At 41.9% G+C, this 18,337-nt stretch overlaps 1 protein-coding gene across 1 annotated transcript in view; it reads left to right on the top strand.

Annotated features, from left to right (window-relative positions):
- MND1 (meiotic nuclear divisions 1) overlaps positions 1-8,873 on the top strand; it is a 37,586-nt gene extending 28,713 nt beyond the window's left edge. Inside the window, exons 7-8 of the mRNA XM_070756663.1 lie at positions 3,944-3,988; positions 8,644-8,873. Coding sequence (XP_070612764.1) covers positions 3,944-3,988; positions 8,644-8,750 — 152 coding nt within the window. The 3' untranslated portion in view covers positions 8,751-8,873. The remainder of the gene's footprint in view (positions 1-3,943; positions 3,989-8,643) is intronic.
- The last annotated feature ends 9,464 nt before the right edge of the window (positions 8,874-18,337 follow it).

Here is an 18,337-nt window from a genome sequence, read left to right on the forward strand (position 1 = left end):
GCAATTTTCCATTCCCTTAGCAACTATTCAGATTATTACTCACCATGTTTATTTATTAAAGTTTATTTAAAACAATATTTATTAAAGGCAGACGAAAGTTTGGCGATGACATATGATGTCATCGGGTGGGAAAAACCATGGTATAGGGGAAAAAAACCGCAAAGTATTTTTTTAATTAATAATTTTGAAAAACCATGGTATAGACTTTCCGCGAAGTTCGAACCTGCGAAAATCAAGGGAACACTGTACACCATCAGGATAGACATAACCAGCTGAGGCTTCATAGTGGTGGCAACATTTACCTCCAGTCCTGACCAGGATTAGACATCGGGACCATGGGGAGGAGTAGCAGCTTCAACTACTCGCCGCGGGCCACACAATGAGAAGTGCGCGGTAGCCCGAGCGGTGACCTTCCTGGGTGTTGGTGAGAGGCGGCCTGCTATTAGTTCATCACTAGTGGTCGGCATGAATCCTAGAAGGTGATTGGTCAGTGAGCATTCCCTGTGCCTCCACTCTTCCTGTCGCTGATAGCTGTAGGGATTGCGAGGGGAATGTTTATGTTCGGATGGAGGCGGCTGGCAGTGGGCCGGTTAAATGGCCTCCATGGGCTGTATCCGGCACACGGGCCGTAGTTTGGGGACCCATGTTTAATTTCCCCATGGCACACCTGACCATGTCTCACGGCACACTGGTTGAAAAACACTGACCTAGAGAACAGTCATTGCTTTTACAGTAGTTGTCTCATTAGTTAAATACAAAGAATTATTATTTCAGAAATGTAATAGCTGAAACTCAGAGCGTCTATCAACTATGATTTTGGAAGGTACTGGAATAAATGAATCCAAGCCAAAGATAGAATAGCATTACAGAAATACTTTCTTTTGAATGGGGGGAGGGAGTGGGATATATGTGTTACTTGATAACTAAGTGGAAAGTGTTTCAGATTGTTTGGCTATTGTTAACTCAAAAAGAAACCCTCAAACTTGCTTGTTGGTGGATATTTGCAAACTGACAACTCATACTGGTCCAAGCTACTTCTTGTTTTGTAAATTCAGCTATGCATGCTTGATGGTTTTTCAAGGTCAAAAAGTTTCTTTTTTTCTTTTTTTTCCTTTTTCCTCATTTTATTACTGCTCAATGAAAATTCAAATTGTTATTTTTTTAATAAAAGCAATACAGTGATCCCCCTCGCGATAATCGATTTTTCGGGATGTAGTGGTGCAGAAGTAAAAACACCATCTGCACATGCGCGCCCCTTTTTCCATGGCCGCGCATGCGCAGATGGTGTTTTTACTTCCGCACCTGGGAAGACCCAGCAGCTGAGGAGCTGCCTGCCTGCCCGCTTGTCCGCCACTTTTCAGCTTGTCTGCCGCTTGTCCGCTTGTCCGGCTGCCGCTTTTCCGCCCGCCGCTTGTCCGCCGCTTGTCCGCTTGTCCGGCCGCCGCTTTTCCGCCGCTTTTCCGCTTGTTCGGCCGCTGCTTTTTTTGTCCGCCCGCCGCTTGTCCGCCGCTCTGGGAGTTGAAGACCCAGGGAAGGTTCCTTCGGCCGCCCAGCAGCTGATCTGCTCGGCAGCGCAGTAGCAGCGAGGAGCCGAAGATGGGGTTTCCCCGTTGCCCAGACTTCAGAGGATAATCAGAACTGCAGAAAAAACAGTTACTGCCAAACCTGCCTTCCATTGAGGACCTGTATACTGCACAAGTCAAAAAGAGGGCCATGAAAATATTTATGGACCCCTGAACATAAATTGTTTCAACCCCTACCCTCAAAACATTGCTGTAGAACACTGCATTTCAAGACAACTAGACACAAGAACAGTTTTTCCCCCGAACACCACTGCTCTGCTAAAGAAATATTTCCCTCACAACTGTCAAATTATTTGCTAAGTCTGTACTACTATTAATCTTCTAATTGTTTCTAATATTAATTGTTTCTTCTAATTGTTTCTAATATTATTTTACTGAAAGAGTAGTAGATCCTGGGAACAAACTTCCAGCAGACGTGGTAGATAAATCCACAGTAACTGAATTTAAACATGCCTGGGATAAACATATATCCATCCTAAGATAAAATACAGAAAATAGTATAAGGGCAGACTAGGTGGACCATGAGGTCTTTTTCTGCCGTCAGACTTCTATGTTTCTATGTTTTCATCACCCGTCTCCTGCCGCTTACAACTGTATGGCTGTAACTTGTTGCTTGCGTCCTTACGATTTATATTAATATTGATTGTTTCCTTGATTGTTTGTTTGAACCCTATGACAATCATGAAGTATTGTACCTCACGATTCTTGACAAATTCCTTGTGTGTCCAATAACACTTGATTAATAGAGTTCTATCTTCTGAAACTCTGTTGGTATATTAAGATTTCTTAACATGTGGGTTGCAAAGCCTCATGAACCATCTTTTTATAGATAGAATTGCAATAGAAAAAGGACTATGAAGAAGGAAAAAGTTGCAAGAATGCACAGGGGACTCAAGCTTTAAGCGAGAGAGGAAAGAGAAAATGGGCTGTGGTTGTTATCACACATTGTCTGCATGGGAGGAAAGAGTGAAAAAAAGTTTCTTGCCTGCTAGGGGTTTTTTTTGCGAGCTACAGACATTTTGAAGCAGGTTTTTTACTTCTTTTTTTTCAGTGAATAAGAATGGCTATGTACAATATAAGACCCAAATTTCAGAAATTATACAAAAGCAAGCAAGAACACTATTACAAATTGTATTTCAAATTTTAAGTATTTTTTCTTTTTTAATAATAATAATAATAATTATTATTATTATTATTATTTATTGGATTTGTATGCCGCCCCTCTCTGTAGACTCGGGGCGGCTAACAACAATGATAAAAAACAGCATGTGACAATCCAATAATAAAACAACTAAAAACCCTTATTATAAAACCAAACATACACACAGACATACCATGCATAACTTGTAATGGCCTAGGGGGAAGGAATATCTCAACTCCCCCATGCCTGGCAGTATAAATGAGTCTTGAGTAGTTTACGAAAGACAAGGAAGGTGGGGGCAATTCTAATCACCGGGGGGAGTTGGTTCCAGAGGGCCGGGGCCACCACAGAGAAGGCTCTTCCCCTGGGGCCTGCCAAACGACATTGTTTAGTCGACGGGACCCGGAGAAGGCCAACTCTGGGACCTTATCAGTCGCTGGGATTCATGCGGTAGCAGGCGGTTCCGGAAGTAGTCTGGTCCAAAGCCATGTAGGGCTTTAAAGGTCATGACCAACACTTTGAATTGTGACCAGAAACTGATCCAATTAAACCAATTTAAAAAATTCTAAAATTTTATCATTAGTTTGTTTGATATTTTTATTAAAATATGATTATTAAAAATAACAAATTTATTTTGGATCCATAGCAAAAGGAAAGTGAATAACAGGAATATATGAACTGGCGCATTAAGAAGTTGCCCAAATAATTAATAACAAATGAGCAAGGGATTTTTATTAATAGTCAAGATTCTGTAATTCATCCATGGTTTTTTTTTTTAAACAAATGTATTCATCTTTGAGGAAAAGTACAAAGAACAACATTGTTTCAAGTAACGTTCTTCATTATGCATCAAGAATGCAGATATCCTAATTTTAAAATTTTTGTACAATGGATCGTTTCTTAGAGCATAGCCTCTTCTAGTTCAGTGAAGCACTAAAGGATTCTTATTTTCCTGTAGTATAGCCAGATATATGCCAAGAAATTTCAGTTGTAACTCATAGAAGGCATTACTTCAACATATTAATTTCATTTTGATGTAATTTTACTAATATTTGAGGATTGGTTGAATATTAACTTCAAAGAAACAGTAAAACATTTTCAAGATATTTAAAATGCATAATGTTTGAGAATATAGTTTTATTCTTTTGACTCTGTTCAGTTATTGATCTAATGAATTGCTTCTATGGCATTTTATTTGTTTATTTGTTCTTCTTTTTAGGTCAAGCAAATAAAATAGCTAAGGAAGCAACCAACAGATGGACTGGTGTGTCTGCATTCTATTATTTTACAGCATTCATTCTTCTGTGAACAAACATGAATACATGGAATGATACAAGCTTTAACTTAAGATTTTAAGTATTATTATTTTTTTACATAAAACTTATTTATTTTCCGGGCAACACATTGCTGAAAATTCATAAAATAACTAAATAACTATTACTGGTAAAGTTTTCCATTGCTTGTAATATAATTTTTGTGATTTCTGAATCCTATGTTTTAATGTTTTTGTTTATTCTTATAGACTCAGTTTTTGCTAGGTATCACTTCTGCTATTGTTTGGGTGTTAAGCATTTTATATACACAGAGAGAGAGAGAGAAAGAGAGAGAATCTTCAAGTAATCTGCAAATAATGATGGTTGGTCCAAACTAACCAAGTATTTGAATGAAAAACAGTAAAATACGTACATTAATTTGAAGTTACTTGGGATTTTGTACTAGAGTGCACAATAGTATATGATTCATAGTAATCATACAAAGCAGCTGACACAATAAATTGTCTTGCTCATGTAAGATTCTTCTGAATTATTATATGAATGCTTTTACATTGTAATTACAATTTAATCACATTACAACATTGGGACAGTTTCCCAGGAATCAAGTCCAAAAAATCGGTACGTAATTATGTTTCAGCTCCATCAATTTTATCACTAAGAGTACATTTTCATATGTTACCTAAAATGAATCAGTAAAACTGCAAATAATTAAATAAGAAGAATTCTATTCTATATGAAATTTCTAGTTCATTGAAATAATTTTTAGAGACTCTTCCACAGAAGTTTATAAGTGGCCAGCTGGGAAAGACCCTTCTTGGTTATAGAACTGCCATCTATCAGGTAGTCCTTGACGCAAACGAATGCCAAATTTTTGTTGCTAAGGAAGTTTTGCCTCATTTTGCAACCTTTCTTGCCACAGTTGTTAAGTAAATCATTGCAGTTCTTAAGTTAGTAATCCAACTATTAAGTAAATCTTGCTTCCCCATTGACTTTACTTGTTAGAAGGCGATCATATGATGCCAGGGACATTGCAACTATCATAAATATGAGTCAGTTGCTAAGAATATTAATTTTGATCATGTAACCATGGGGATGCTTCAACTGTTGAAAGTGTTTTTTCAGTGCTATTGTAATTTTGAACAGTCACTAAATGAATTGTTCTAAGTCTGGGATTATTTGGATTTAGAATTGCATTTGAGAAAGTTTATTTTTTCAAGACTTTATTTTTTTTAAAAATTAATATTAATCTCTGTAGTGTGAATTTATTGTTTTGAAATTTCAATCATTTGCTAGTAACTGAAGGATAAAAGAATAACATATTAAGTGTTTGTAAGCAAAGAGAATAAAGTGATACCTCGTCCTACGAACCCCTTGTCATACGAACATTTCGAGATACGAACCCGGGGTTTAAGATTTCTTTGCCTCGTCTTAAGAACCATTTCCGTCTTACGAACCCAAGCCCGGGTCCGTGGGCTCTCTTACTGCACGTGCGTTCTCTTGCTGCCGCAGGGATTCCCCTGCCTTGCGACTGCCACTGCTGGGATTTCCCATTCGTTTCCCGCCCCCACCGTGATTACCCGCCTCCCGACTGCCAGCCAAAGCGCCTGGGATTTTCCCTTGGCTGGTCGAGATGCCCACTTCCTCTTCCTCCTGCCCAGTGGGAGGCGAAGTGCTGGAGGAGGAGGTATCAGGCCGCCCCTCCCGCCCCCTCAGCCGAAAATGCAAAGCCGGGCTGCCGCCGCCAAAGGAGGCTTGAGCCTCCCAGTCCTCCCCGCCCCTTCGTCCCGCCCATCGCCCTCGACCGGCAGGATCCTCCACAGCTGGCCAACAGAACCTGCCTCCCGAGCCCTGTTGCCCGGCGGGAGGAGAAGTGCTAGAGGGGGTGTCAGGCCGGCCCTCCTGCCCCCCCACGCCACAAACACAAAGCAACTGGGAGAGCGCTTTCTCCAAACGGTTCGGGAACGCCTGCCCCACCTCTCCTGCAGCCCCTTCGCTGGGAGCACTTTCGTCCAGGGCTGTCAGCGAAGGGACTGCAGGAGAGGTGGGGCAGGCATTCCAGAAGTGCTCGGAGAAAGTGCTCACGCAGCCGCTTCGCTGGGAGTGCTTTCTCCAACGCTTCCGGAATGCCCACACCGCCTCTCATGCAGCCCCTTCGCTGACAGCCCTGGACGAAAGCGCTCCCAGCAAAGGGGCTGCAAGAGGGGTGGAGCGGGCATTCCTGAAGCGCTCGGAGAAAACCCTCTCACAGCCCCTTCGCTGGGAGCACTTTTGCCGAGCCAGCCCCTTCGCAGCCACCCCTCTGCTCCAGCCCCGCCCTCCCAAAGGGTGGGGCTGCCACGTCCCGGCTAATTCCATCCCTCAATAAGACAGGATAAGAGGATAGTGGTGGCGGCGGCAGTTTCCCTTTGAGAAGCAGCAGCAGTGCTGGGAATGTCACGTCCACTGCCCCCCCCCCCCGCCGCCGCCACCTGCCCCTGAACAAGGAGCCAAATGCCAGCAGTAATGGACGAAAGGGGTGAGTTTTGGGCTTGCACGCATTATTCACTTTTCCATTGATTCCTATGGAAAATATTGTTTCGTCTTACAAACTTTTCACCTTACGAACTTTGTCCCGGAACCAATTAATTTCGTAAGACGAGGTATTACTGTACTTGATTTCTGTCCTTGTGATTTTTCATCTCTTTGCAACTGTTTAGTATCAATTGTCAGGTGGGCAGCTCCTGCTATAAAATTAACTTATACTAAATTGGAGAAAATGTGCTAAATATGTTACATGTTATATACAGTACATCATCATATACTTATTCACTTCATGCCATATGAACACCTATCTTTATTGTACTCTTTTTCTCAAAAACCTTTCCCCAACTGCTTTGACAAGGTTTTTTTGAGAAGTCATGTTTCTTTTTTCTTTTTTTTAAATAATTTTTATTAAATTTACAAAAATATATACAAGAAGGAAGAGTAGTTATATCGTATTTTGCGTCATTATGTCGACATATAATCACATGGTCTTGTTATATTTATATCATATAATTATTCTGTTTAAGTAAGCTTTATCAATTCAACATATATATCAATACCGGGGGAAAAGAGAAAAGACAAATATATCCAAGTTAAAGATTAAGTTTAAAATGTTCTGTCTCAATAACTTATTACCTTTTAACTCTTCCTCCCCCCCCCCCCAGTGAACTGTTTCTAACAGTTCTAAACCTCTTAGATTAAAGATTGAGAGGCATATGGTCATGTTTCATTAAGTACAATTCTTTAAAGTTATAGCCAATTTTATAATTTTTGTATCTGTTGGATACTAAACTGGATGCAAGATACTATGCAGGAAATACTGTGACACTTAAATCAACAGGAAAAATCAAGTCAAGGTTAGCATTATATAACTGAGATTATCATATTTTTGTTCTATTGGGTTGTAGGCAAATACAGTGTTACCTTCACTTACTAATTTAATTCGTTCCGTGACCAGGTTCTTAAGTAGAAAAGTTTGTAAGAAGAAGTAATTTTTCCCATAGGAATCAATGTAAAAGCAAATAATGTGTGTGTCTGGGGAAACCACATGGAGGGTGGAGGCCCTGTTTCCTCCCAGGAGATTCCTAGAGAGGCCCTACGCAAGCTTCTCCCCATCTTTTCTGGCCCTGTTTCCTCCCAGGAGATTTCTAGAGAGGCCCCAAGGAGGCTTCTCCCTGCCCTGTTTCTTCCCAGGAGATTCCTAGAGAGGCCCTACGCAAGCTTCTCCCCATCTTTTCTGGCCCTGTTTCCTCCCAGGAGATTCCTAGAGAGCCCCCACGGAGGCTTCTCCCCGTCTTTTCCAGCCTTGTTTCCTCCCAAGAGATTCCTAGAGAGGCCCCGCAGAGGCTTCTCCCCTCCTTTTCCGGCCCTGTTTCCTCCCAGGAGATTCCTAGAGAAGCCCCACAGAGGCTTCTCCCTGCCTTTTCCGGTTACAGTTTCAGAAGCTCGGGTTTGTAAGTGGAAAATGATTCTTGAGAAGAGTTAAAAAAATCTTGAACATCCAGTTCTTATCTAGAAAAGTCCGTAAGTAGAGGCGTTTGTAGGTAGAGGTACCACTGTAGACTGGTATTTCAATCTTCTGTTTCAGGGTAGAGAGAGGAATGGATTGTTTTGTGTGTTTTTTTAAATTCCTGAATCAAATGAATGGGAAGTTAACAATTTAAACAGAGTCTAAATAAACAGGAAAACTGGTGTTTGCCAGTATAGAAACCCACCCCCCCTCCCCGGAGATCTATGACTTTTCAAACACATATAACTCCTCAAGTAAAGTGTGGTACGTCAAGTTCTAAGCTCAGCAGATTTTGTGCTAAACTGTTCACCCTGTGCCTATGGCGCAATCAGTTACCTTTTGGATAATTATTACTACTGAAGTCTCATACAGGAAAGGGATTTCAGTGTAGTTCTCATCTCTAAATGAGAATTGGAAATCACAAAATAATCACTATTAGAAGTTGCAACCAAATAGGTGATTTATGTCTCAGGATTCAGGAGGAGCCTCAGGATGACAATTTGTAGCTAAGTTAATTATCTTTGAACATTAAGGGTCTTTTATTAATATGATTATCATTATAAACACTTGAAGCCCTAATATCTATTTTTTTTTCATCTGCTTTATCTACAGATAATATATTTGCTGTAAAATCTTGGGCTAAGCGGAAGTTTGGATTTGAAGATAACAAAATTGACAAAACATTTGGTATACCAGAAGATTTTGACTATATTGATTGAAAGTGTTTAATAAAAAGGATACCGTATAACTTAATGTTGTTCAAGATGCTTTTATTTAAAATTTTATTTCATTCCTACCACTACTTGTACTGATGTTAATAAAATATGAAAACACTGAAGTAATTTGGCTTTCTTGCACTTTGATCTTCCTGAAAATTGTTTCAAACAGAAAGTTGTTTGCAGAGTGTATTTATTCATTTGGTTGGATTTCTATGCCGCCCTTCTCTGCAGACTCAGGGCGGCATAGATATCCGATCAAATAAATAAATAAATATGGGCAGTATGCTTTAAAATCTGTGGTATTAGTTGCATGATAGAAGTAACAACCTAGTCCTTTACAAAACAATGAAAGAGACAGGAAACTATTTTAATCGTCATAGAATTATTTGAAAAATTAAAAGGCATACGATATGAAGGGGTTTTCCCTGGAAGTTAAAGTGAAATATATTATCTCGAGTATCTTTTCCACATATTTCATTCAAAAAATCCAACTGTACAGTGTTCCCTCGATTTTCGTGGGGGATGCGTTCCGAGACCGCCCGCGAAAGTTGGATTTCCGTGAAGTAGAGATGCGGAAGTAAATACACTATTTTTGGCTATGAACAGTATCCCAAGCCTTCCCTTAACACTTGAAACCCCTAAATTACAATTTCCCATTCCTTTAGCAACCGTTTAGATTATTACTCACCATGTTTATTTATTAAAGTTTATTTTTTAAAAATGTTTTTTAAAGGCAGATGAAAGTTTAGCAATCATATGATGTCATCGGGTGGGTAAAACCGTGGTATAGGGGAAAAAACCACGAGGTATTTTTTAATAAATATTTTTGAAAAACCGTGGTATAGACGTTCCGCGAAGTTCGAACCCGCGAAAATCGAGGGAACACTGTATAATTAAATAGACTGGTTGTTTTATCTGTTTTCTTAAATTGAAGTAAAAACACTGAACTATTTTAAAAAGTAAAATCTAAAAGAAAGGCGATTCATATAATTCAGTGGAAAAAAAGAATGTACAATGATATTAATTAACTTGCTTATTACTGACATTTGATGAGCTTGAAGGTTAGTCTTAATCATTAAATCTCACAGCATTTATTCATGAAAGTATTCAAATATAAATCCACTTATTCGTGCAAGGATGTAAATATACAACAAAGAAAGTATTGCCTCAAAAATTCTGGAAATGGTTAATGTATGATTAGATTAAATGAAACATCTTTTTTTCTATGAGCCTCTTCATCAAGAGCACTTGCAGGAGCTCTGTGTCCCTTTGTCAGCTTCATTAGTATTGTGCTTTGTTTTGTTCTAGCTAGTATTACAGTGATCCCCCGAGTTTCGCAAGGGTTCCGTTCCAAGACCCCTCGCGAAACTCGATTTGTCGCGATATAGCGGTGCGGAAGTAAAACACCATCTGCGCATGCGTGCCCTTTTTTTCATGGCCGCACATGCGCAGATGGAGTTTGCGTGTGGGCGGCGGGGAAGACCCAGGGAAGGTTCCTTCGGCCGCCCAACAGCTGATCTGCTCCGCAGCGCGGCAGCAGCGAGGAGCCGAAGATGGGGTTTCCCCGTTGCCCAGGCAACGGGGAAACCCCATCTTCGGCTCCTCGCTGCTGCCGCGCTGCGGAGCAGATCAGCTGTTGAGCGGCCGAAGGAACCTTCCCTGGGTCTTCCCGCCGCCCAGGCAAAGGGGAAACCCCAAGATCGCTTGCCGCTTGCCCGTTCACCCGCCCGGCCGCTCCGCTTGCCCGTTCGCCTGCCCGGCCGGCCGCTCCGCTTGCCCGTTCACCCGCCCGGCCGCTCCGCTTGCCCGTTCGCCCGCCCGCCTGGCCGCTCCGCTTGCCCGTTCGCCCGCCCGCCTGGCCGCTCCGCTTGCCCGTTCGCCCGCCCGCCCGGCCGCTCCGCTTGCCCGTTCGCCCGCCCGCCCGGCTGCTCGCTTGCCCGTTCGCCCGCCCGCCTGGCTGCTCGCTTGCCCGTTCGCCCGGCCGCCCGCTCCGCTTGCCCATTCGCCCGGCCGGCCGGCCGCTCTGCTTGCCCGTTCGCCCGCCCGCCTGGCTGCTCGCTTGCCCGTTCGCCCGCCCGCCCGGCTGCTCGCTTGCCCGTTCGCCCGCCCGCCCGGCTGCTCGCTTGCCGCTCGAGAGCAAGAGGGGGAGAGATAGAGAAAGAGAGAGAAGGAAAGAAAGAGATGAGAGAGGGAGGAAGAGAGTGTGAGAGAGGAAGAAGCAAGATAGAGAAAGAGAGAGAGAAAGAAAGAAAAATGAGGAAGGGAGTGACGTCATCGGGTGGAAAAATCGCGATATAGCGTTTCGCAAAGATCGAGATCGCGAAACTCGGGGGATCGCTGTATTTCAATTCATGTTCAGTAAGCCCCTTTAGACCTTTGCTGAAATTAAGACGCAAAATATAAACATTTTAGTTAATATTTTTCTTCTCCATGTATCCCAGAATGCTTGTATCAGAAATAACCAGTGTAAGGACACGGATACAAAGAAGCACAAGCTTTTCCAAGGTATATAAATATGGCTGCTGATAAAAATTGGTATTGCTTCTCCAATTTCTCTTTCCAGATTTTGAACAAAATATATATTTAGCATAATGTATCCATATATATTTCTTTATGTTTTCACATATAAAATAGCTAAATGAAGTGTATTTATTCCATTATTTTGTTGCCCTGCTCATCCTTTGGGACAAAGGTGTCAAACTCATGGAATCACATTGCTGTCACATGATATTTTGCAACATTTTCCCCATTCATGGAGCTGGGTTGTGTGTGGCCGGTGCATGACACATCTGGCCCACAGGACATCAGTTTGACACCCCTGCCTTAAGACAATCCAAAATAAAGCATGAGATAATTGTATGTTGTAAGCTGCCCCAAATCCTCAGAGAGGGGCAGCATATAAATCCAATAGGTAGGTAGGTAGGTAGATAGATAGATAGATAGACAGACAGACAGACAGACAGACAGACAGACAGACAGACAGACAGAGTACATAGAGTACATAGTGTAGATGGATAGATAGATGGGGGGAATTTATAAAACCTATTTTTAATTTGCACTGCCTGGAGGTTTAAAGTTGGGCAGCCTTAGAAATCTAAATGTAAATAAATAAATAAATTGATAAAGTTGAATTTTCGAAACAAATACAGGAAAAAAGCACCCATCTTCTTGCTGACAATGTCTTATACAAAAAGAGTGTCTGCAATGGAGAATCTCCACTGTCCACACAAATGTGGAAGAAGAAGACCTTCACTTTGTACATAATGAGAATGTCAACACTGTGCTGACAAAATAGAGCTACCAGACCTATGCCTGCCAGGCATGCTTACCTAGGCATCGAATAAGAGACACATAACTCATTAGAACTTATTACAAGGTGAGCATACAAGCATTCTTTGTTCTTGTAGCTTCGCACTTAGCATTAGCTCTTACCGGTGAACTCATTTCTGTTTTAAACAAAGTTCAAAACAATTAAGTAGCCTTGGGATCCCTTCGCTAATTTTCATTGCAGATTACATGAAATGCAATTTTCTGCTTATTAAAACAGATTGCATTACAACAGGCTGTTCATGTCCATTTTAAAACAAGCAGTGTATATAGAGTCGGCCTTCTCCAGGTCCCGTCAACTAGACAATGTCGCTTGGCGAGACCTAGGGGAAGAGCCTTCTTTGTGGGGGGCCCCTGGCCCTCTGGAATCAGCTCCTCCCGAAGATTTGTACTGCCCCAACCCTCCTTGCCTTTCGTAAGAAATTGAAGACTTATTTATATCACCAGGCTTGGAGTCATTAGATCCCAGCCTCTGGACACTGAATGCTTAATATGCTTGGTTTGTGTTTGAGTGAATGATTTTGATATTTCACTTTTATAATGCTTTAGATTAACTAATTAATTGGATCCAATTGTATTTCTGCACTGTATATTGTTGAAATTTTGTGAGCCACCCTGAGTCCACGGAGAGGGGCAGCATACAAATCCAATTAATAAATAAATACAATAAACAAATGCATGCAGTACAGCATAAACTAATTTTCTTTGTCTTCTAGGATGGGGGTTCCCAACCCCCAGTCTATACCAGCAGTGGTCTGCGTCATGCCAGCAACTGGACCAGGGAAACAAGCGAAGCACCATCGGTGGGATGCAGGTAGCACATGAAACCATGCCCCCTCCAGTCGACTGAAGATCCTCTCTCCAAGGAATCAGTCCCTGGTGCCAAAAGGTTGGGGGACACTGTTCTAAAACCTCCTAGGTTGGAGTTGCATTCAGCTTTGTTCATAGCGGTGAAAGTTCATAACTTGAAACTGCAAAAGAGGAGGACTTTCTGTAAATAGAACTAACCAGAGCATAGCAGCCTGTATGTACTTAGCCAGAGAATAAGTGTAAATGAATTTAGCAGAATTAATGTCAAAGTTAGTGTGCACAGCTTGGTGCTTGCTGTGGTCAGATTTTTCAGTTGGTCTGCTTGTTTGTCTTGACTACACTTTCTTTGTGTATGCACAGGGGGAATGGTTTACACGTGAGATAATGTTTGTATGTAGAGGTGGACCAATTAATTCTGCACATGAATGTTTTATTAAATACTTATTCTCATGAGCTTGTTGATTTTGGAATGAGGCATTTGTATAGTATTGTATTTATAGGTACATATTGTGTCGTGAAGACATCAGTTGGGACAAAAGTATCTGATATTGGTTCCAATAATATTGGACCACGACCATAGTTGACAAGGAAAGACAGCTGAACAATACTACAAGTTCTTGCATGAACTTATAACCATTTTTCTGGAATCTTTGTTTTGGGACGGGTGAATAATTTTAGAATCAAACTTTTTCACAGATTTACAATAAATTGGAATGGATTCTGATCACATTACCATAACTTATATACTTTGGTGTTCCTATTCAAAATATATATGTTTTGCAGTTTTCCTTACTATAATGTATGTTTGTATTTTGTTAAACATAAGAACATAAGAAAGAGCCGTGCTGAATCAGGCCAAAGCCCATCGAGTCCAGCATTCTGTGTCACACAGTGGCCCACCAATTGTACCTGGGGATCTTGAATAGAAAGAAGGCAAAACCTTCCCTTTCCCTTGACCCCTAACAAATGATACTCAAGGGAATCCTGCCTGCCTCAACCAACATAGAGGCGGCACATGGACATCCGTTTCAATAACCACGTATGATATACAGTGATCCCTCGATTATCGCGAGGGTTCCGTTCCAAGACCCCTCGCGATAATCGATTTTTCGCGATGTAGGGTTGCGGAAGTAAAAACACCATCTGCGCATGCACGCCCTTTTTTTCATGGCCGCCCATGCGCAGATGGTGGAGTTTGCGTGGGCGGCGGGGAAGACCCAGGGAAGGTTCCTTCCGCCGCCCAGCAGCTGATCTGCTCGGTAGCGCAGCAGCAGCGAGCAGACGAAGATCGGGGTTTCCCCACCGCCCACGCAAAGGGGAAACCCCGATTCGGCTCCTCGCTGCTACCGCGCTGCCGAGCAGATCAGCAGCTGGGCGGCCGAAGGAACCTTCACTGGGTCTTCCTCGCTGATGCCCCCGCTCGCTCGCCCGCCCGCCCGCCGCCCGCCAGCAAGAGGGGGAGAGATAGAGAAAGAGAGAGAAGGAAAGAAAGAGATGAGAGGGAGGAAGAGAGTGTGAGAGAGGAAGAAGCAACATAGAGAAAGAGAGAGAGAAAGAAAGATGAGGAAGGAAGAGAGTGACGTCATTGGGTGGGAAAAATCGCGATATAGCGTTTCGCGAAGAACGAGATCGCGAAAATCGAGGGATCGCTGTACTTGGCATCCATGAATCTGTCTAATCCTGCTTTCAAGCTATCAAGGCTGACATCTGTCACAACCTCTTCTGGAAGTGAATTCCATAAACCAACGACCCTCTGGGTGAAGAAATATTTCCCTTTATTTGTCCTCGCTTTCTTCTCTACGAGCTTTACGGAGTGCCCTATACATGCACTATATGTTGACTTTTGCCTATTTTTAATTTTGCACAATTCTCTCTATATATTTTTTCCCTTAGACTTCAAGATTAGCTTGCAGCAGGTCCAGGCATGTTGTACATCCAGTTTGGTCTTGATCTAGATTTAATTTATTTATCTATCACAGTGAATTTAATATGAGGAATGTTGGCCTTTGAGGGTTAGACATAGTATATTTAGATTTGTGTCAGCCTTAAAATTAGACAGTCTAACCTTTTCAAAACAAGTTACCAATATCATGTCACCTCAATAGTCACAGCATTTCTACAAATCTCTGGTATGTGTGTATACGTGTGTGTAGATGAAATGTGTTATGAGTTATACTGCATATATAAAGAGTTAAGGGATTACGAAATGCAATTATTAGCAAATATTGGCCTCTTATTTGTATTAAACGTGATATTTGCAAAGGATTTAATCTGACAGTTTTCAAGTTATATTCTTAACACGAAGGTGACTAGCATCTTCTGTAGTATACATCAAATATCTTATTAGTATACATCAAATAGCTTATTGAAGGAAAAGTTCCATGTCCATTTTAAGGTTTTAAAAGTTAAGACTGCCTGAATAAAGAATTAAAGTAAATAAATAGAATAAAATGAAGGGTAGGATTGGCACAAATAAATAGTAAATCCTTTGGGATTGGGCAGCATAGAAGTCAAATTAAATAAATAGATAAATATAAACAAATAAATAAATAATTTAAATAAATAAATAAATTAAATAAATAAATATTTTAAAAATAAGATTGGACGTATGGTGAATGAAGTGATACCATATTTACCGGAGCTATCTGAATGAAATATAGTGTTCAAAAAAATAAAGGGAACACTCAAATAACACATCCTAGATCTGAATGAATGAAATATTCTCATTGAATATTTCATTTGCACAACTATTATTCCATTTGCACAACAGCATGTGAAATTGATTGTCAATCAGTGTTGTTTCCTAAGTGGACAGTTTGATTTCACAGAAGTTTGATTCACTTGGAGTTATATTCTGTTGTTTAAGTGTTCCCTTTATTTTGGGGGGCAATGTATATTGGTCCTCGGGTTTTACTCAGTGGGTGAAGAAGTAAAACAGTAAGGTCCAAAAAGTATGGCATGTTTTCCCAAAAATAAGCCCTGGCTTGATTTTTACACATGTGCCCAATATAAGTCCTAACTTACAAAATAAGGCATAGTTAAGATCCCACCCACTCTGGCTGCACGTAATGGGGGGAGCATATGGATAGAACTGAAGCTAGGGTAGATATGGGGAGGGCGGGGATCTGCCCGACTGGTACTTACCTTCAGACAGTTGCAGCCAAGCCTTGCACACCCCGACACCTGCCTTGCCTTGCTGGCCCACTTCTTCAGAGGCCAGGAGCGATGCACACAAGCAGCAACAAGCAGCTGCAGAAGAAGTGGGCCAACAGCGGGTTCCTGCTGGGTGGGGCTGTTGGTGTTGCTGCTGCCACAAGGTGAGTCAGTGGAAAATAAGACCTGGTGTCTTTCTTGGTGGCAAAAGAATATAACACCAGGTCTTATTTTGGGGAAAAGATAGGTCAGGGGTGGCGAACCTATAGCACGGGCGCCAGAGGTAGCACGCGGAGCAATGTCGCCTGGCAGGACCCAGGGGAAGAGCCTTCTCTGTGGCGGCCCCGGCCCTCTGGAACCAACTTCCCCCAGAGATTAGAACTGCCCCCACCCTCCTTGCCTTTCATAAACAACTTAAAACCCACCTCTGCCGCCAGGCATGGGGGAATTGAGATCCTCTTTCCCCCTAGGCCTTTACAATTCTATGCATAGTATGTATGTATGTTTGGTTTTTATATTCATGGATTTTTAATCATTTCTAATACCAAATTACTATTGTACACTGTGTTATTGTCGCTGTTAGCCGCCCCGAGTCTCCGGAGAGGGGCGGCATACAAATCTAATAAATAAATAAATAATAAATAAATATCTGCTGGCACATAAGCCGTTGCCCTAGGTCAACTCCAACATGCACGTGTGTGCCGGCCAGGTGATTTTTGGCTTGCACAGAGGCTCTGGGAGGGCTTTTTTGGCTTCCAGAGAGCCTCCGCGGGGGGGGGGGGCATTTTTTACCCTCCAGGGAAGCCCTTGGGGCCTGAAGAGGGCAAAACACGAGCCTATTGGGCTCACCAGAAGTTGGGAAACAGGCCATTTCCAGCCTCCAAGGAGGTGGGGGAAGCTGTTTCTGCCCTCCCCAGGCATTGAATTATGAATGTGGGGCACTCGCGCATGCTGGAACCCTCTGGAACCAACTCCCCCCAGAGATTAGAACTGCCCCTACTCTCCTTGCCTTTCGTAAGCTCCTTAAGACCCACCTTTGTCGTCAGGCATGGGGGAACTGAGTCATCTCCCCCGGGCATATACAATTTATGAATGGTATGTCTGTATGTATGTTTGTTTAGAAAATGGGGTTTTTAAAATATTTTTAAACAGTAATTTAGATTTGTTGTAAATTGTTTTTCACTTTGTTGTGAGCCGCCCCGAGTCTGCGGAGAGGGGCGGCATACAAATCTAAATAATAAAATAAATAAATAAATAAATAAATAAAGGAAATTACAAATTTCCCGAGGGGAAAAAGGTTAGGCATCACTGACATAGATAGTAAAACGGTATTATTTGACAACCGGCCACTAAACGAGTAGAAACGTTTGTGAAGTTTGTGACTCATAGAATGTAAGACAAGGAAGTCTTATAGATATTTAATCTAACTGCTCCTCGGTGCAGGAATTCCCATTACAGCTTCTCCAGTTTTTGTTTTAAATAATTCCAATGAAGTAATCCAGTAATCTCCCATCTGTTCTCTGATTAATTGTTACTATTCAAACTGTGCAAGTAAACTCTTATTATTCGTAATTCAATCTTATTATTTCTTGCCCTGCCTTCTGTAAAAACTTGGAACAATTATTCCTTGTCTCCTTTACATACCTGATGATAGCTATCTTGTCTCAGTGTAGTCATTTCTTTATAGTCTAAACATATTCAGTCTCCCAACTATTCCTTATTTATTTATTTATTTATTATTTAGATTTGTATGCCGCCCCTCTCCGCAGACTCGGGGCGGCTCACAGCAAAGTGAAAAACAATTTACAGAAAATCTAAATTACTGTTTAAAAATATTTAAAAACCTCATTTTCTAAACACACATACATACAAGCATACCATTCATAAATTGTATATGCCCGGGGGAGATGTCTCAGTTCCCCCATGCCTGACGACAAAGGTGGGTCTTAAGGAGCTTACGAAAGGCAAGGAGAGTAGGGGCAGTTCTAATCTCCGGGGGGAGTTGGTTCCAGAGGGCCGGGGCTGCCACAGAGAAGGCTCTTCCCCTGGGGCCTGCCAACCGACATTGTTTAGTTGACGGGACCCGGAGAAGGCCCACTCTGTGGGACCTAATCGGTCGCTGGGATTCGTGCGGCAGCAGGCGGTCTCGGAGATATTCTGGTCCAGTGCCATGAAGGGCTTTAAAGGTCATAACCAACACTTTGAATTGTGACCGGAAGGTTTCTTCCTCTTATAAGCTTGGCTTCTTTTACTGGATATTCTAAGTTCATTAATATTTTTCTTAAAATGGTGTAAGA

The sequence above is a fragment of the Erythrolamprus reginae genome, chromosome 7 (genome assembly GCF_031021105.1).
Source record: "Erythrolamprus reginae isolate rEryReg1 chromosome 7, rEryReg1.hap1, whole genome shotgun sequence".
NCBI lineage: Eukaryota > Metazoa > Chordata > Lepidosauria > Squamata > Dipsadidae > Erythrolamprus > Erythrolamprus reginae.